General features: G+C 41.9%; 1 protein-coding gene across 5 annotated transcripts in view; it reads left to right on the top strand.

Annotated features, from left to right (window-relative positions):
- The window catches only part of daam1a (dishevelled associated activator of morphogenesis 1a), a 170,411-nt gene that overhangs the window by 70,694 nt on the left and 78,555 nt on the right, over positions 1-21,162 (top strand). For 4 of the 5 annotated variants that reach the window (XM_078406608.1, XM_078406607.1, XM_078406610.1 and 1 more), the window contains one exon: positions 6,607-6,828. In XM_078406608.1, the coding sequence (XP_078262734.1) occupies positions 6,640-6,828 (189 nt within the window). In that variant the 5' untranslated portion in view covers positions 6,607-6,639. Of the gene's footprint in view, positions 1-3,646; positions 3,728-6,606; positions 6,829-21,162 lie in introns of those variants that run through there. The other variant, XM_078406609.1, reaches the window with a different exon arrangement.

Below are 21,162 nucleotides of genomic sequence, written 5' to 3'. Positions count from 1 at the left end.
CCCGCTCTCTGCTCTTTCTCCACGCATCGGACTATGGTCTCCAAACTCACAAACCATTCCCCTCTCCCAATTCTCCTGATGACACACAAAACACGTGCAATATTTCACAGTAAGTAACGGCTACATTTACTTTTTTGCTGCATCTTATAGCACAATTTATTTTAAAAACACGTGTTGTTGACTCGTCTTGGATGTTCAAACTTGAAATGGATTGTGAAGAACAAGGAAACAATTCATCTTTTAATTGGTCATTTTATTGGGTTACTGAAGATAGTTGGAGGCAATTTGAAGTACATGGTGATATTTTTAGTATAACAAAGCTGCATTTGTATTTATAGTTGACTGCACCAAGAATTTAGTCATCTTTTGTCATATTCTTGTTTAATGACAGCTATTGTGCCATCTCAATGTCTCCAAGGTTTAAAATGACTATCAAAAGGAGTTTGTGTTCAGAGTTGAACAAAGGCTAGAGCATTGATGGAGCCATGAGAGCAGCAGCCTGCAGGAGTGAGATCAGCAACTGCTATGTGTCCTCCCCCTCCTCTACCCCATTCCCTTCCACTCCCTCTCTGTCCCCCGTTCCTCTTCTGCCCCAGTTCTGTCCCTACTCCTGCCCCCTCCCCCTTCCGTAACCCCTCATGGCCCTTCCCTACCCCTTCCGTCCCCCCTCATGGCCCTCCCCTCCCCCTTCTGTCTCCCCTCCCCTTGTGTCCCCCCTCATGGCCCTCCCCTCCCCCTTCGGTCTCCCCTCATGGCCCTCCCCTCCCCCTTCCTCTCCTGACCGTTCTCTTCTGCCCCACTCGCATGTTGTCCCCTCCTCCCCCCCCCCCCCCCCCCCCCAGTTCATGTTGGTGTTTGATGGATTTTGGTGGATTTGAGTGTTTATATTCAACCTGCCTGCAACTTTAGTTTGGTGAAAGGAACGTTGAACGTCAGGAAAATAGCGCGGTAGACAAGATGCTGGTGGAGAAAGCACAAGGCTCATGGCAAAAGCAGCAAAAAAAGCAGCATTTCTGAAATTGACACATTGTACAGCTCACTGTGGTTGATGAGAAAACATTCATAGTATTGGCTCTGTGCCATTGTTGGATCTGTTTCGCCATTGAAGGCAGATGCTACAACATTATAGCATGTTTGAAAAATTCTAGGTGGGGAGGCACCATTTGCATTATTGTATTCCAATTCTTGGCTCTTCTGAAAAAAGTGTATAAAATTATGAAGAGGCACAGATAGGGTCGACTGTCAAAACATTTTCCCCAGGGTGGAAAGGTCAAAGACTAGAGGGCATAGATTTAAGGTGAGATGCTCAAAGTTTAAAGGAGATGTGCGAGGTAAGGTTTTTTTACACAGATAGTGGTGTGTGTCTGCAACAAGCTGCCAGGAGTAACGGCGGAGGCAGCTATGATATATCAGCTATGAAGGGTGAAAGGGGAAAGATGAATAACCTTTGCCAAGAGCAGGTCTTCAGAACAATATGCTTCTATTTCTCCCACAGAAGACATAAAGTGCTGCAGAATATATGAAATATTCCACCTGACTTTTTGCAGCAATCATTTGTTGCAAAGTTGCTATAGATGATTGTAACTGATAGCAAAATATTAGCACGAGGGATTTGATAGTTACACGTAAAAGCCCTTTGTGCTGAATGAATGTCGATCCTGCTGACAACCTAAGTCCATGTTAACAAGTCAGTGCGCTATAAGCATGGAAACACGCTGTTTTGGCACACAGTCGGAACTGACCACAAAGCACTCATTTGGACTAATCTTGTGCTAATCCCGCATTTCCATTCATGTGCCCATCTGAACCACCTCCCCACCATCTGATTCTCCTGCCAACTCTGTACACAAGGAATCACTAGATCAGCCAATTAACCTGCCAAACAACACGTCATTGACATGTGGGAGGAAGCTGAAAGACCTGGACAACTGTTGTCACAATGCCAATCGCATTGTTTCACTTAAAATTGTGAATATGGCTCAACTTATACAAATGTGGTAAAGGAATCTTCTCTCTTAAAACAATGTCAACAATTCATGGCCAAATCTCGACATCAAAATCCTTGCTTCATAAGTTCATAAGTTCAAGATGAAAATCCGTGCTCATCGACAGTTTGATTGCATTTGTGTACAGTCTTTGAACTGGACAGCACTCAAACATCTGATACATCTGATAATGATAAGCTAAACTAAACTAAACTAAAACAAATCATTGAGAGTCGAGAACATTTTGTGATTCACTTGCTTGAAATGAGGTCAGGATTGAACCCTGGGCTCTGGAGCTGAGAGGCATCATTTCATTACAGAACATGAAAACTCCCAGGAAAGAAGGAGATTACAAAAAGTGGTTTATTATATGCCATCTATGTGTATTGTGGTTACAGGCCTATTCTGCTGCTGCATCTCTATTGTCGGTACATATGACACTGACATGACAATGAAACACTATTGACACATGGGCCACACCATAGGTTGGGATTAAGCATGATATTCTGGAGCACCAACTGCGACATCAGCACAGTATGCCGCAGGAGATCCTGTGCAACTCCTTCCTCTTCTGTCATGGGGTAGTCTGGCTCCCCTTCCCCCTCCCCCTCCCCAATCTTTGCACATCCCAAATCCTGGACTTTCCACTCATCACTTTAATTTCATGTTTCATGTATCCTGTTGTGTTTTACGGCTGTTGGCACACCAATCTCCCTCCTGGAATAAATAAAGTTCTATTGTATAGTATCACTGCGCTGAACCCAGCTTCTGAAAGGATATTTCTTGCCATATTTGCATGAGCATTCCCAGCTTTTTCTATCCAAATTGGGGGAGAGGGGTGGGGGGGGGGGGGGGGGAGGGTGGGCAGTAAGGGTTGGGGGGAGGATGGTGGAGGTGTGGGGTAGGAAAGGAGGTGAGGGTGGAAAAAGAACCTGTTAGTGAATTGAAGACAAGAAACTGCTGATGCTGGAATCTTGTGTAGATCAAAGTGCTGGAGGATCTCAGCGGGTCAGGCAGCATCTGTATCCTTTCTATGTCCTCCAGAAATGCACCCTGATCTGCTGATTTGCTCCAGCACTTTGTGTTGTACGCTGTTCGTGAATCGTTGCCTCGCAGCTCCAGAGTCCAGGGTTCGATCTGAACCTTATTTCAAGCAAGTGAATCACAAAATGTTATCTTGTCTCTAGACAATTATACACTAAGCAAGGGTTTTGATATTGCGACTCACCAGGCATTGTTGGCAGTGTTTAAAAAGAGAGGATTGTTTTACAGCAACGTGCATAAGTTGAGCAATAGTCTTGATTTTGATTGGATTAAAGTGATTTAAACCCTCTGCAATCCAAAGAACGTGCTGTGTTATCTGCTTCAAGATAAGACATGAACGGAACTTAAATGCATCACAAAGTGTTTTACTGAAATGGATAACTGAACATGCTTTGTGTAGGTTTAAGTTTATTACTGTCATGAGTACGGGGATACAGTGAAAAGCTTTGTTTTGCATTCAATCCAATCAAATCAGATAATACTATGCATGAAAACAATCAAGCCAAACTCAAGTACAATTGGTCGAGAGACGGGAAAGATGCTCAGTAAGGAATCTCGTCTCTCAGCATTGTAACATAACAGTTCCAGGGACAATTTCTAATGTCTGCCGTGTGGTATCGTCGTATGCTAGCTTATGGAAGGACCATTCAGAAGTCTGATAACAGAAGGGAAGAAGCTGTTCCTGAGTCTATCTAGTGGTATGTGCTTTCAAGCTTCTGTATCTTCTGCCAGTTGGGAGTGGGGTGGGGGGTGGAGGGGGGAGGTGGGGGGGGGGGAGGTGGGGGGTGGGAGGTGGGGGGTGGGGGGGGGAGGGGTGGGGGGGTGGGGGGTGGAGGGGGGATTGGGGGTGGGGTGGGGGGTGGAGGGGGGGTGGGGGGGAGGGGTGGGTGGGGGGGGAGGGGTGTAGGGGTGTGGGGGTGTGGGTGGGGTGGGGTGGGTGGGGGGGGAGGGGGCTGGGGTGGTGGGGGGTGGGTTGGAGGGGGGTGGGGTGGGGGAGGGGTGGGGGGGAGGGGGAGGGGGAGAAGGAGGGGGAGAAGGAGAAGGAATAACCGGGGTGGGAAAGTCTTTGATTATGATGGCTGCTTTCCCAAGGCAGCGTGGTGAAGATGGGACAAAGGTGGGGAGTCTGGTCTATATGATGGACTGGGCTACATCCACAACTGCAATTTCTTGCGGTCTTGGACAGAGCCGTTCCAAAACCAAGCTGTGATGCAATGTATTGAATGTATTCTATTCAATGCACACTAGTCTCTCAATTTTTAATTGAGACTTCACCATTGTATGTGGGAAATATGATCTCTTTGTTGCATTCTGTTGCTATTTAGCACTTTGCTTCCCAATAATTATTATTAACATGATGGGACTTTATTGCATTTAGTGATACAGTCGCTGAATTTGGAAGCAAATTATTTCCATAGAAGTTAAGTAATGATCATTGTAAGTTTCACTGGAAATAAAGTTGGAGCCTATCCAATGTCAGCAAGACATTTCATGTGGTTTGTTTTAATTTGTGCGTGAAGGTGAGAGTTTTTGTTCAATTCATTTTGTTGTGTTGTAGTTTGAGTCACCATCCCAGTGTGATAATCACATGCTATATGAGTTTAAATCATTTAATAATCTGGTTTTTAAATAATCATTGGTGTTTCATGGTTTTGTTTTGGAAGACTAATTGAATACATCATGCTGATGTAAGTTTATGTTTGAGATGTATTGACTTGCTCAGTTTTTGAAATTTCTTGTTCTTCGTGTCTAACAAGGCAAGTTGGTGAATTTATCCACTGCAATAAGGGAATTTTTTTTTTCTTTCATCTCTTCCATCAGCCACTTTCTTCATAACTGATTATAAATCAAATGCTATTGCTTTGGGGTTTGCCCCTTGTTTGAGCATAAGTGATAAGGTAAAAAATAAATATATTAGTTCAATGCTAATTGTAGCTTATCTTTGTTTTTTTTTGGTCATTTTGAATTTAAAGTACCTACCTGGACCTAACACTGACCTGGAGGATAATCAAACATTTTAACATCATCTTACAAGAAGTAATTGATACAGAGGCCAGTCTGTAACTTGATACAAGGCCTCAGTCACAATTTTCCATTTAGAAAATGCCCTGATTTTCCTGAACATTTTAGAAAATGTCCTGATTTATTATGTCTGATAATATTTCTTTAGGCTCCCCGCAGAACAAAAGATATATACACATTTCATTATATCAGAATACTCCTATGGCATAAGTAATCATTTTTAATTTTGAGGCAACGTAATTCATTGGAATGGCCTTTTGGCCAGGTATTAAGGTACTAGTTTACTACTCTAATAAAAATCACTCAGCTGGTCAGTCAGTTTCTGAGGAAAGAGAAACAGTTGATGTTGTTCTCTCCATCAGGACAGCACAGTGGTGCAGCTGGTAGAACTACTGCCTCACAGCACCAGAGACCCAGGCTCAATCCTGGCCTCTGGTGCTGTCTGTGTGTAGTTTGCATATTCTCCCTGTGACCGTGTGGGTTTCCTCCAGGTGCTCTGTTTTCCTCCCAAATTCCAAAGATATGCAGATTTGTAGGTTAATTGTCCTCTGTAAATTGTCCCCTACTGTGTAGGGAGTGGATGTGAAAGTGGAATAACATAGAGCTAATGTGAACAGGTAAGTGATGGTTCACGTGGGTTCGGTGGGCCAAAGGGCCTGTTTCCATGCTGTAGCTTTCAATCAATTAATACTGAACAGGAGAACTAAAATTAATGAGGTTGAGGGAAAATGGAGAGGGATGGTTTGAACAAGGAATATCTCTGACACGGTAAGGGCAGGGCTGCCCTGGAGATGAGATGTAAACGAGGACACCTGGTTGGTGGGTTAATGGGGGCAGTTGGAGAGATTATGTGGTCTTTTCTCCTAAAAGCTATGCAAAGAGGGCAATTAGTGAGTGAGAGTTCTTGAATAAAGCAGGGACAAGAGACACTTAAGAAAACCAAACCCTCAAAGTTCTTCACATGAAATACAGCTTTATACCTTGTGGTTGGTTTGACTCTCAGGGAAACTGGTGGTGCATATATTATGGATGAACTCTGCAGCTGTTCTGATTTGATTACAGATCCTCTTTGTGCACAATTCATCATCCGACTGGCCTGCCAAGATATGTTCATATCCTCTCCCTAAATTTGTCATCTCTCTACGTCGAGTACCATTTTGTCAAGCTGTGAGGAGCGTTGACAGATATAAGCTGGAACAGCCCAGTCTATTTCTGCCAGTGATTGTAGAAATTGAATTGCTTTGCAGCTGTATGGTTTACTTGAATATAGATACCAATGTGACAATGTTGAGCCTCTTTTAAATATATCTCAACTACCTTTCATGAATAGCATAACGTTTACTTGGAGAAGAATCGTATTCATTTTAGTTTAAGTGAATTAGTTTCTCATTAGAATTCTGGTGAGTAAATTGAATGCATTGCAAATTTAGAAAGATTGCAGAATGAACCTAACTCTGACCTAACTTCAAACATTTTAGGTGTTTGAAGTTTTGTGGACTTTGGGGAATTGCAATAATAGTTTTGCTCATGGTATTGTTTCCTTTCAATCTTGTAGGAGCTGCCATCTGTTGTGAGTAAATAAAGAATCATGAACATGGCCCCTCGAAAGAGAAGTAGTCGGGGTCTCTCCTTCATATTCTGCTGCTTTCGAGGGAGCGACCACCCAGAGATCACCTACAGGCTGAGGAATGACAGCAATTTTGCATTACAGACCATGGAGCCATCATTGCCCATGCCTCCAACTGAAGAATTGGATGTCATGTTCGTTGAGCTTGTGGTATGTACACTGTCTTCACAAACAGTCCCTTCGACCATGTACATCTTTGAGAGATGTTAGTACTGTTTTATGTTGGATGTTCGTATACTGACTCAGAAAAGCAGTCAACTTAATCAAAGACTATCCTGATAACAATGGCACTCTGTATCTTCCCCTTTGCTCTACCTATTCCTCTTGATATATATATAACAAAAATAAACCTAAACCTAAATTTATTTAGAATTCTGCATTTGTCATTTTGTGCACATCTGCATTTTGTCTGAGTAAATTTGATTACTACACCAATTTTAAACTGAATAGCTTGAAATTATGTAGGGAATGCAAGAATCTCTGGAGATCAGATTTTAAACTGGTCCTTTTACTAAGGATTTCGATTTTTTTTAAATTGTAAGATGCACTAACACATGAGTGTTAACATGACAAACATGGATTACTAATAGGCTCAGTCACAGAATTTAAATTTGCTTTATTCAATCTAAATTCTATTTTGTAACCAATTGCAGGATTGGTTTTAATCTGAAAAATATTTTGTCAGGTTGGGCAATTAAAAAATCTCTTCTCCTTTGCATTGGGTTTGAAATTGCTGTGTGGTTAGAGTTGAGAATGGAATGCAGAACCTCCAGTCTGGGGAGCTATTTTCGTCTATGATTGAAAATATGGGTGGAAAACTAGCATTGCTGCTTTGGTAAAGTAACTGTACAGATTAAAAATAGACATTGTGGTTACTTTATGGTAATCCTCACCAGGATCAAGTCTGTTTGCAAACCTCTCCAGTTGCTGATTATTTTCTGTCTGTCTGAGTTGTGGTTTTGTGGTAGTTTTTCTCAAAAGAGAGAGAGACCAAAGGAGCAGCAGGCATATGGGGCTATTGGTAGAGTGAAAATCGTTCAAAAGAAAAACTTGTTGATGAATGATAAAATCTAAATCTTATGGACAATAGAGAGATTGAATCTCCTTTTATTGCAATTAATAGATTTGGAAAGCCTACTAAAGAGATAGTGGGTGGGATGGAAAAGGAAATTCAACTTTTGTGATTATTAGGGGGAAAAACTAATTAAATCAAGTATTTGTACTACATTGAAGATTTATGCTTCATGTTATTCTTTCGAAAAGAAGATAGGTTTTAGTTTATTAGCGGTACAGCATGGAAACAAGCCCTCCAGCTCACCGAGTCCATGCTGAGCATTGATCACCAGTTCACATTAGTTGTATGTTATCCCACTTTTTCATCCACTCCCCACACTGGGAGCAATTTACAGAGGCCAATTAACGTACAGACCTGCATGTCTTTGGGATGTGGGAGGAAACCCATGTGGTCACAGGGAGAATGTGCAAACTACGCCAGATGGCAATGGAGTGAGGATCAAACATGGGTCTCTGGCTGTGACCCACTGTGCTGCTCACATTCAATAATGTATGCATTCAATTTATTACAGTTGGGGACAGAAGAATTTAACAATATCCCAACAGTTGAAATTATTAGGCACGGGCAGTTTAAACTGCACAATCATTGTGCAATATTTCTTCCCAAACTGACTACCATGCCATCTCTTAGGGTTGTGCATGTACAACAATGGGAACTCTCGTGACAGAATGGCACAGCTGGTGGAGAGCTGCCTCATATCTCCAGAGACCTTTTGGGAATCCTGCACCAGCACTCCCAAATCCCTTTGCACTACCAATTTCTGAATCTTTTCCCCATTTAGAGAATAGACTATTACTTTATTCCTTCTACCAAAGTGCATGATTGTATACTTTGTTACGCTGTATTCCATTTGCCACTTATTTGCCCACTCTCTCAACCTGTCCAAGTCCTTCTGCAGACTCCCTGTTTCCTCAACACTAATTGCCCCTCCACCTATCTTCGTATCATCTGCAAACTTGGCTACAAAGCCATCAAATCTTATCATTTTAATTCCGATGAAAAATGTGGTGCTGTTTTGCTGATTATCCAGATTGCAGCAAGTAGGTGTTTTAATTGTAGAATATGGCCTTCCATCATCAAGTGTTGACTGCTTTAAAGGAAATGTTCAAGCCTGTTTGAAGTAGGAGGAGGAAGTTCTTTAGTCAGAGGGTGGTGAATCTGTGGAATTCATTGCCACAGAAGGCTGAGGAGGCCAAGTAAATGGATGTATTTAAGGCGTAGATTGACAGATTAGTACAGGTGTCGGTGAAGGCAAGAGAATGGGGTTGAGAATGAAAGATAGATCAGCCATGTTTGAATGGCAGAGTAGTCTTGATGGGCTGAATGGCCTGTTTCTGCACCTGCATCTTATAAACATGACATGAATTTTCCATCCTGCAGAATTTACATTGTCTGCCTGTGCTGTTGTTGTTGATAATGACTGCAACCTGAAATTTGATAGGATTTGGGGCATATGTTCATTTTGGCGAGTGTGCTTTTTGAGGAAGTCCTCGTGCAGTACAAAACACCTGTTGTGATCTTCAGGAGTCACGAGTGTTTAATTGTCATATGTACCAATGACAAAATAATGATTGGTTTAATGATTCTTTCTTGTTGCGGCTTAACAGGCCTGTAAACTCAGTAACACAGAGGTACATATATATTAATAAATGTACAATAAATGAATAACCATAATAGTAGGCAACCAGAGGGGGGGGGGGGGGGGGGGGGGGGGGGGGAGGGGGGGAGGGGGGGAGGGGGGGAGGGAAACCTGATAGAAGTTTATAAAATTATTGGAAACATAGAGAGAGTAACCTTATTCCAGGGTGGAAATGTCAAAGGGCAAGTTTTTTTGTACCCAAAGGATACTGCGGTGCCTGGAATGCGACGTTAGGGGTAGTGGTGGAGGCAAATATGATAATGACATTTTATATGTTTTCTGATGACACATCGATATGCAGGGAGTGGAGGGATATGGATCAGGTGCAGGCAGAGGAGATTAGTTTATCTTGGCATCATGTTTGGCATGGGCATTGGATGGGCCTGTTCCTATGCAGTAACTGTTCCATGTGTGAGGATTGTGGAGGTAAACCTTGGACCCTGGTTGTGCATGTGAGACCATACAAAGTGCACATGTGCTAATAGCATGGATAGTGAGTGTGAGCAGTGGGCTGAATTGAGTGTGCATCCCTTTCAACATTTAGCTGTTCATTTTGAATGTTCCATTGAGGAACCCAATATGTTCCTTTTGGAGCGGTCCTGGGTATGTTTCACATGGCAGCTGAATTGGAATTGCAAAACATATATGAGCTTTCAAATAACGTAAATAATTCAACCAAAGAGTTCTTCAGAGGTTTGTTAACACCATTTTATGAGCTTTGAATTACTGTAGCAAATTCAGTTGGAATTTGACAATGCCAAAATGTACTCATTGTAATTAAACTAAATTTATTTTCTAATCGTTGCATTGGGTTACAGAGCTTAAGATTTACAATTTCATGATTAAAAAATGTCCTGGGTGGATATATTTCGATGTGATTATGTATTGGATCTTGTGAAAAAACATAGCTCTTGTACTTTTTATTGCATTAGAATATTTTTTTTTTCTCCAACATGACTTTCAAGTGAAGTAAATTGGAAGTAGATTCAATAGTAATATAATTTTCACATTATTTGAATAAAGGTTGATTTTCTCCGAAGCTACAGTTGTAGCATAATTGTGGAAGCCAGAAACTGGAATCTTGAGGAAAACACCAAGTGCCGGAAGAACTTAGTGGGTCAGGCAGCAACTGTAGGGGGAATGGACAGGTTTCAGATGGGGCCCTTCTTCAGACTTTTGGATGCCACTGGGCCTACTGAATACCTCCAGATGTGATAGTGGTGTTTTTGAGAGTTTAGATAGGGTTTGGATCGTGTTCTTTCTTCATAATCCTCTAACAATTTGGTGTTTTAATTTTTCAATGTCTGTCAATTTAAGCTGCTTCATTATGGAGACTAAGTACTTATTTTCTTCTAAGTATTTGGTAGGTTAAAGGAAGCACAGCTATTTGTGATGATGTATTAGCATGTTGCTTTATCTGGGCATTTTGCAACCATGGTAGGTGGAAGGATCGATGATAGTGGAGGCAATTGCACTGTTCAGTATCTGCATGGATGTAGAATCCAACTATCGTTGCAAAGGATAGGAGAGCTGAAGGCTTGTATTCTTTGGAGTTTGGAGAATGAGGGATGATCTTATTGAAACACATCTGATACTAAGGGGGAGATGTCGAGACGGAAGTCTTGAATGAGATGTACTTCATGATAAGGAGCATGAACGTGAACGGGTGTTCGAGGGTTGGTATGAACTTTGTGGGCCGAATGGGCCTGTTTCCATGCTGTATCTCTAAACTAACTAAATAACGACCAATGTTATTTCCTGACAGAGCAAATAAACCTTTGGTCAATTTCAGAAAGATTTGTTCCTAATAAATTAACATAATCATGCTCACTACAGGAAACTCCATCGATGAGAGATTATTGGTGAATATTGTCACTTGATGTATTTTAATATCATTTTTCTTTGTTTCTCATTAATTCCCCAAAGACTTACTCTGCAGGCAACATTCATTGAAATCCTACTCTCAAGGATTTGTTTGAGAAAATAATATTTTAAAGTGGAAAGGAAGGATCTGGTGATAATATTAAAAGGTCTTTTGCAGTGCAAAGAAAATGAAATAAAGGCTTTTCTAGCTAATATTTATAATGAGATTCTTTAGTTTTAATAGAGACAATGAATGTAAAATAAAACAAATGGTGTTGAACTTGTCCAAACATTTAGAAACTGTGTTTGAGGTAGATCAAACACTGCATTTCATCGGACATGGAACCTTTTTTCTTTGAAACAGTAACGCAACAATGCCTTAAAACTATATTCTGTACTTTGATATTTTTCTCATTTCACCACCTCTATTGTACTTGTGTATGGCTTGACTATACTCATGTGCTATATGATTAGGTTTAATTGTCGTACAAAACATTGGTGGTGCCTCATTTGGACTATTGTATTCATTTTTGGTCATGTCATTGAGCTGGAAAGAGTCAGAGATTTCCAAAGATGTTGCCGGGACATGAGGGCCTGAATATAGGTTGGGCAACCTAGAACTTTATTTCCTGGAGTGCTGGAGGCTGAGGGGTGATCTTGGGTGTAAAAAATCATAAGGCGAATAGAAGTGATGAATGAATTACCCAGATTAGATGGATCAAGAACCAGAGGACATAGGTTTAAGATGAGAGAGGCAAAATTCAATAGGATTCTGAGGGGAATTTTTTCCACAGTGGGTTATATGGAACAGGTTGGCAGAAGGGTTAGTTGAGGCAGGTACCACTACAACATTTAATTGTAAACCATGCAAACAAAAGCTTTTCACTGCATCTCCATATACATGACAATACACCAACACTAATGTAAAGGATGTTACAACAAAGAAAAAAGTTGAAACATTTTATTTATCAGAAATTGGGAAGATTGCTGGAGGTCTATTGCAGTTTTCAAAATCTAAGAATTGAGAGGAAAGGCAGTGAAAGCAAATCTCTCAGTGAGGCATAAAATAGGAAGCTACATTGGCAGAAATGGCTGGCGCAGGAAGGACTACAATTGTTTGAAGTAGAATTGAATAATAATAGCGAAAGGAAAAATTCAAAGCTGTTCTGCAATTGTCATGAGATGTATTGTCTACAGTGGAAGATTTAGAACATGTATAAAAAGGTGGCTTTGCTGCCTTTCTAATGTGGTGTGTTTCTTGGCATATAAACCTGTGCCTTTAAATAACGATTGTGCTGTTTTTTGGCACAGTTCTGTAGGGAATCATGGCCTAATTCACTCAGAACTCAAATGTCGAATGTAAAGGGAAGTATAGCATTAATAGTGTGACCCTTAACAGTGTTGATGTATAGAGGGATCTTGGGGGTCCAAGTTCATAATTCCCTGAACGTGGCAACACAACTAGATTGTTTAGTAAAGAAAGCATAAGGTATGTTTGCCTACATTATAATCATACGCATACTTTATTAGCCAAGTATGTTTTGCAATCTACGAGGAATTTGATTTACCATACAGTCATACCAATAAAAAGCAGTCATACCAATAAAAACGTCGGTTGAGGCATTCAGTATAAGAGTCAGGACGACAAGATGCAGCTTTATAGGACTTTGGTTAGGCTGCGTTTGGAGTATTGCCTACAGTTCTGGTTGCCCATTACAGGAAGGATGTGGAGGCTTTGGAAAGGGTGCAGAAGAGGTTTACCAGAATGATGCATGGATAAGGGGTTTCAGCTACAGGGAGATGTTGGATAGACTTAAATAGTTTTCTCTGGAAAATTGGAGGTTGTGGAGAGACAGTGTGAACTGTGAGGAAGATGGTATGAGGTTGCAGGGTGACTTGGACAGGTTGTGTGAGTGGGCGGATGCATGGCAGATGCAGTTTAATGTGGATAAGTGTGAGGTTATCCACTTTGGTGGTAAGAATAGGAAGGCAGATTATTATCTGAATGGTGTCAAGTTAGGAAAAGGGGACGTACAACGAGATCTGGGTGTCCTAGTGCATCAGTCACTGAAAGGAAGCATGCAGGTACAGCAGGCAGTGAAGAAAGCCAATGGAATGTTGGCCTTCATAACAAGAGGAGTTGAGTATAGGAGCAAAGAGGTCCTTCTGCAGTTGTACAGGGCCCTAGTGAGACTGCACCTGGAGTACTGTGTGCACATTTAGTCTCCAAATTTGAGGAAGGATATTCTTGCTATTGAGGGCGTGCAGCGTAGTTTTACTAGGTTAATTCCCGGAATGGTGGGATTGTCGTATGTTGAAAAACTGGAGCGACTAGGCTTGTATACACTGGAATTTAGAAGGATGAGAGGGGATCTTATTGAAACGTATAAGATTATTAAGGGGTTGGACACGTTAGAGGCAAGAAACATGTTCCCAATGTTGGGGGAGTCCAGAACCAGGGGCCACAGTTTAAGAATAAGCGGTAGGCCACTTAGAACGGAGATGAGGGAAAACATTTTCAGTCACAGAGTTGTAAATCTGTGGAATTCTCTGCCTCAGAAGGCAGTGGAGGCCAATTCTCTGAATGCATTCAAGAGAGAGCTAGATAGAGCTCTTAAGGATAGCGGAGTCAGGGGGTATGGGGAGAAGGCAGGAACGGGACACTGATTGAGAATGATCTGCCATGATCACATTGAATGGTGGTGCTGACTCAAAGGGCCGAATGGCCTACCCCGGCACCTATTGTCTATTGAGACCTGACAGAAGTATATAAAGTTATGAGAGGCACCGATAGGTTAGACAGTCAGAACCTTTTATCCAGGGAGGAAATGTTAAAGTTTAGAGGACATCGCTTTAAAGTGAGGTAGAAATTTAAGGGAGATATGTGGGGCAAGTTCTTTACACAGAGGGCGGTAACAACCTGGAACGTGCTGCTGGAGATGTTGGTTGAGGCTGATACCATAGTGAGATTTAAGAGACTTTTGGATAGGCTATAGAGTATTTGCAGGCAGAGTTGGTCTTGGCATCATGTTCAGCACTGACATCGTGGCTGAAGGACATGTTCTTGTGCTGTACTGTTCTATGTTTTTAACTCCAGTCACTATTGTGCCCAGTGGCAGTCAAAGGTTGGGCAGGATGTATGGTCGATGGTACTTTTATTGGTACTCTATTTGTCACATGTAGTGAGGTACAGTGAAATTCATTTTTGTATACAGTTCAGTACATATCACTATACATTAGCACTTAAATATATCTTGGATAAACATCTGAGATACAGTACGAATGTTTCACAGTGGTACACTGGGACAATATACAGAGTCGCCAGATTTGGCACCATTTTCATGTCCCTGTTGTTATAGGTATAAAGTTCTTAACCTGACTATGAAGGCCCGTTGTCCTGGCAGTGTTGCAGGGTTGACCTGGCCAAGCGTAGTAATTGGTGTCCTCCACTGCTGCTCCACAGCTCTGTGCAGCTGTAGGTCACGTCCAGTCTATGTGCTCGGCCTCTTAGAGCGGTCCCCAGTCCAGCCGAGCCCCAGGCTGCAGCAGTGCCTCCAGTGAGCCACACCAGCATCCAGGCACTGCATTGGCCCCCCGTGGCCATTCTGCATACTCGGCACTGTCTAACTCTGGCTCCCTCCCCTCTGATCTACGGGGTGAGCAGGGGCCGGGCTCAGTGCCTTCCGTCTCCGGGCGGGTTCCCGGTTCTGTGGTGGACAAGTCAGGGCTGATAGACTCAAAAGCTGGAGTAACTCAGCAGGACAGGCAGCATCTCTGAAGAGAAGGAATGGGTGACGTTTCGGGTCGAGCCACTTCAGAAGATGTTGGGTACAACCACTGCACGCCAGGACAACCTTCATCAGGACCCTCAGTTTTATATCAGCTGCATCTGATGTACACATTGGGGTTGCTGACCTTCATAAAAGGCTAGCTATATTTTCATTTATTTTATTTCATTGTATGCTTCTGTTTAGAATTCACTTTCACTGGTGTAATGATTTTAACAAAATGTACTTTTAATTTTGATTTTGTTCTTACTATTTTATTGCATTTCATCTTGTAAATGCTTCTGAATATCAGAGCCATTTAAGACAGTCTTTGACATTATTTTGACTGTTTTGCCCAAAGTCTACTTGAGCACACTGAATAATTTTAATCACGGTACTCCAATTCCCCGTGGGCATAGGTTTTTGTTAAAGCAAATTAATCTTCATTTCTCAAGCTATTGTTGTAATTAATGAACCATGCGTTTATATTGCAGCTTGAATTTGATCATTACAAGATTAGTTCCAGACAGCATTTGTGTTGTCTGACTAGAACTGCAGTTTCCTGCACAGCAGGAAACTCTATGAATGATTGGTCTTCCATTTGCATTTTGCATCTCTTCTAACAACTGTTTACAATCTGGCATCATAGGCAGAGGTGCCCATGTACCCAACACATTTCAGGGCATATTAAACCGCAGATGCACAAAATATTTCCCCTGTCCATTTTTAAAATAGTTTGAAGGTCTGCCTGCTCTATCCCTCCCTCTGGCTTTAAATTTCACTCCTCTTCTCTCTGCTTCCGACACCCTTTTGTCTCCTTTTCATCTCTAGCCTTTGTCCACCCATTGGCAATCAAACCCTCCCTCCCCTTCTCTCCTCTATCCCCCTGTCATTTGCCTGGCTTTGACCTGCTCCCACTGCTTTTCCAGCTTTCTCTCCCCTACCACCATCAGTCTAAAGAAGGGTCCTGGCATGAAACATCACCTATCATTCTCTCCACCGAAGCTGCCTGACCCACAGTTGTTCCAGCACTTTTTACCTTTTAGCATCTGCAGTTTCTGATGTTTCTGATGTCTCTAGGTTCCTTCAGAGTTGGGCTGGAGGTTGCATGCAAGTTCAGCTGATTTCCTGCCTCCTGGCTGCATGTGGTCAGCATAAATGAGCTGAGCTGAGCGTCTAGATTCACTTTTAGCCCTTCAGCTTTATGCCAACCATGGCCAGCACGTGTGGTACAACCCGCCCATTCATCAAAGTACCAACAGAGAGATGGGGCTTATTGACCAATGCAGTCAGAACCAGAGGGCACTGTTTTAAGGTGAGATGGGTAAAATGTAAAGGAGAAGTGGTGGGTGCCTGGCATGTGCTGCTGTGGTGATGATGGAAGCAGATACCTCAGTGGCATTTAAGAGACTTTTAGATCGGCATATGGATCACTTGCAGGCAGAGGAGATTAGTTTACCTTGACATCATGTTCAGCAGAGACATTGTGGGCTGAAAGGCTTGTACCTTTGTCAGAATGTTCTATGTTGAAGGGAGTGCTGCAACAATCAGATGTGTTGAGATCTTGTTTGGTCTTTTAGAAGGATAGGACACTATTTTAAAGATGAATGGAGCAAAACATCTCTGTATTCTGACCAATATTCATCCCCTAACTCAACATTACCAATATAGATTATCTGGTATAGAACACAAGGTGCTGAAATAACTCAGTGGATCAGGCAGCATCTCTGAAGGATATGTAAGGTGATGTTTTGGGTTAGGAGCCTTCTTTAGACTGCTTCAAACCCTTCTTGACTCTGAGGAGAGATCCTGACTTGAAACATTGCCTATCAAAATCTTCCAGAGTTGCTGTCTGACCCGTTGAGCTACTTTAGCACTTTGAGTTCTTCGCAAGATTCCAGTATCTGCAGTTCTTTTTGTCTCTTCAGATTTATCTGATTAATATGTTCGGATTTATTGGAGCATGATGTGCAAAGGTTTTCAGTTCAATATCCTGATTACAAAATGGATTACACTTTAAAAAAGAAATAATCTAATGATTCCAAAGGGCTTTGGGATATTCTGTGTACTTGGATGTGTTAGAAAATTTCAAATCTTGTTTTCGCCAGTTCCATTGACACAAGCTAAAAGTAGGTCAGATGGGCAATACGGTGTCTCACTAAGTGAATTTAAAAGTAGGTAACACGAGCGATTAACTAGTGGCAATGGTATTTGGAAGACTAGTTATAAAAATAAGGTAATTCCATAAGGGCCTTTTGCATTATTAAAGATAATGACATTAGAGTCATAGAGCCAAACAACACTGAAACAAGCCCCTTTGCTCCAACCCGTCTATGCCGACCAAGATGCCCCATCTAAGCTAGTCCCATTTGCCCGCACTTGGTCCAGATCCCACTTATGACATTAATCCTGGATTATTTCTATAAATGACCAGAAACGTTTTTGTGTAAATGCAAAAAAACAAAGTGATGTGTCAGTGCCCAGACTTATTTAATTAACCAGACTGACTGCCAGGAGCTAAAACAAGATGTGGTAGCTAACATCAGCAATGTAATGTTGCTATTCTGGGAGAGCAAACATAAAAATTTCCTTCCATTGTAATATTTTTTGCATAACTAAATTTGGATAATGTTGTTAATCTCTGGAACATTCTGGTTAAACACCTCTTGTGTTATATTTGTACCTCACACACAACATGTAATTAACATGACAGCCATCATTGGTTCTGGACTTTTACAAGGAGGGTGGCTGAAATAAACATTATTACTGTTGTGTTGATATTTCACCAAGGGACTAAAACTGCACAGAATTGGCTGTGTAAGGCAATACCTTTCTGTTTTGAGAGTTGAGTTGAATGGACCATGAATTGTGTGCATTTACAGTATTTCTTGATAATGTCAATATTTGCTTCTGCTCAATGCTTGCAGTTAGAGAGTCATAAAGTTGTGCAACATGAAAACAGGCCCTATGCTCCATCTTGTTCATCTTGAGGAAGTTGGCATACTGAGCTAGTCCCATTTATCCAATATTGCTCTAATCCTTCCTATGCATATACCTGTCAATATGTATTTTCAAAGTTGTGTTTGTATGCGCTTCTCGAGCTTCCTTTGGCAGCTCATTCCAGATATGGTCTCATTCCAGATATGGTCTCCCCTTTAAGTGATAAAATTGCCTGAGGTCATAGAGTCATAGAGTGATAATACAGTGTTGAAACAGGCTCTTCGACTCAACTCGCCCACACCGACCAACAATGTCCCAGCTACACTAGTCCCATTTGCCTGCGCATGGTCCATATCCCTCCAAACGTCCTATCCATGTACCTGTTTAATTGTTTCTTAAGCGATGGGATAGTCCCAGCCTCAACTACCTCCTCTGGCAGCTTGTTCCATACACCCACCACCCTTTGTGTGAAAAAATTACCCCTCGGATTCCTATTAAATCTTTTCCCCTTCACCTTGAACCTATGTCCTCTGGTCCTCGATTCCCCTACTCTGGGCAAAAGAATCTATGCATCTACCCAATCTATTCCCTCTTAAATCTCTCCCCTCACCTTAAGCCGATACCTTTTAATTTTGGAATCCTCTACTCTGAGAAAAAGACAGTGAGCGTTCACTCTATCCATGCCCCTTATGATCTTGTACACCATGATGTCTCAACTTTTGTATTCATTACCGTTCCCAATGAAAGCTAGCATGCTAAGCACCACCTTCACCACCGTCCAACTGATTCGCCACTCTTATGGAATAATGCACCTGTACTCCCTAAAGAACACAAAGTGCTAGAGTAGGATCTCAACCCAAAATGTCACCTATCCATATTCTCCAGAGATGCTGCTTGACAAGCTGAGATGCTACAGCACTTTGGGTCCTTTTGTGTATTAACCAGCACCTGCAGTTTTTTGTTTCTACCTGTGCTCCTGGATCTCTCTGTTCTCAACATCCTCCAAGGCTCTACTATTTACTGTGCATGGGCCTTTCCTGATTTGACATGTCAAAGTACAACCCCTCACACCTGTCAGAGTTGTTCAGAAAACTGCAAATCCGATCTGAGTCTTCAGCTCCCTTTTTCTTTTCACATGTTCACAAGTTATAGGAGTAGAATTAGCCCATTTGGCCCATCAGGTCTACTCCACCATTCAAGGATGGCTGATCTTTGCCACCTTATCCCATTTTCCTGCCTTCTCCCCATTACCCTTGACACCCATTCTAATCAAAAACGTCTATCTCTGCCTTAAAAATATCCACTGATGGCCTCTAGACCCTTCTGTGGCAATGAATTCCACAGATTAACTACCCTCTGACTAAAGAAGTTCCTCCTCACCTCCTTTTCAAAAGAGCGCCCTTTAATTCTGAGACTATGACTTCTGGTCCTAGACTCTTCTACCAGTTGAAACATCCTTTCCACATCCACTCTATCTATGCCTTTCATTATCTATAAGTTTCAATGAGGTCCCCCCTCAACCTTCTAAACTCCAGTGTGTAGAGGCCCAGTGCTGTCAAATACTCATCATATGCTAACCCACTCATTCCTGGAATCATTCTTGCAAACCTCCTCTGGACCCTCTCCAGAGCCAGCACATCCTTCCTTGGATATGGGGCCCACATTTGCTCACAGTACACCAAATGTGGGCTGACCAGCACCTTATAGAGCCTCAGCATTACATTTAATTTAGTTTGGAAATACAGCATGGAAACAGGCCCTTCGGTCAACCGAGTCCAAGCTGACCATCAAGTTAGTTCTACCCATTCAAGTTAGTTCTACATTACCCACCCTCAACACACTGGAGGCAATTTCCAGATTTCAATTAACCTACAAACCTGTACGTTTTGGGGATGTGGGATGAATCCGGTGCATCCAGAGGAAACCCACACAGACACAAGGAGAACATGCAGGTCAGGATTCAACCTGGGTCTCTTGGTAATCCCTGAATGGCATGATGATCCTTTGCCCTTTCATATCCATTTTCAAGTTGATGTTTGTAGTTGCTTCTTGTCCTTTTATGATCAGGATGTAGTGTGGATTTCATTTTTCTGCGAACTGGGCCAATTATTCACTGCAATGTCTTGTAATTTCTCAAATTTCTGTCATCTTCTGGGTATGGATATTCTGTTTTGTTTCTCATTCACCAGCCCTCTTTTATTCCTCGTTTGGTATTTCCTTTCTGTTTTTGCATTATGCATCATGCTGCATCATCTGCAGTTCAATCTGTGCACAGTTGACTTCTCCTCTGAGTTCCTTTCATTTATTTAACTGCACCGATCCTACTTCCTAATCTGGACTTTGGCTGTCTTTGTTTGCCTCTGTGCTTTTACCATAAATATGGCCTATGCTGCAGCAAGCTCCTGCTTTCCTGATCAAAACCTTCTTAATGTCTGTGTTTGTGAACCCCCAGATGAGTTTTCCCACTAACCATTGATCCATTTCCTAGAAACAGCACATACGGACTGTGGTTCCAAGTCTTGCAAAGTAATCATCAACAGGTTTAACTGGTTTCTACCTCAGACTCAGCAACTTGTTTGCGAGGGCCTGCTGATTAGATTTAGTTTAGTTTAGTTTGGACATACAGCATGAAAACAGGCCCTTCAGCCCACCGAATCCGTGCCGAGCAGTGATCCCCATACATACCAATTATACCCAATTATACCAAGCCAATTAACCTACAAACCTGTACGTCTTTGGAGTGTGGGAGGAAACCGGAGCTCATGGGGAAAGTCACGGGGAGAATGAACAAACTCCATGCAGACAGCACCCATAGTCAGGATCAAACCCGGGTCCGTAAGGCAGCAACTCTATCGCTGCACCAACATGCCGCACAAAATTCTCAATTCTTCAGTGATCTTGTCTGGATTTTTACTCTGACTCGATTATTTCCCAGCGCAGAACGGGAAAACCTTTTTTCCCTAGATCCACAACAGAGTATGGGTTTCTCGCACTTGTGCCTTTCAGAAAATTGTTGAATACATTGTGGGTATGCATTTATATTTCAATAGTCAAAGGTGATTTAATTGTCAAAGGTACTGACAACGGAACAATGAAACTCTTTCTTGTAGTAGCATAACAGGCCTATAAACTCTATACATACAAATAATATGATAAACAAAAATTCTATAAATTAATAACCCCAATACTAGTGCCAGACA

This window comes from Rhinoraja longicauda, chromosome 10, assembly GCF_053455715.1.
Source record: "Rhinoraja longicauda isolate Sanriku21f chromosome 10, sRhiLon1.1, whole genome shotgun sequence".
Taxonomy (NCBI): domain Eukaryota; kingdom Metazoa; phylum Chordata; class Chondrichthyes; order Rajiformes; family Arhynchobatidae; genus Rhinoraja; species Rhinoraja longicauda.
This window is presented reverse-complemented; position numbering and strand designations above follow the sequence as displayed.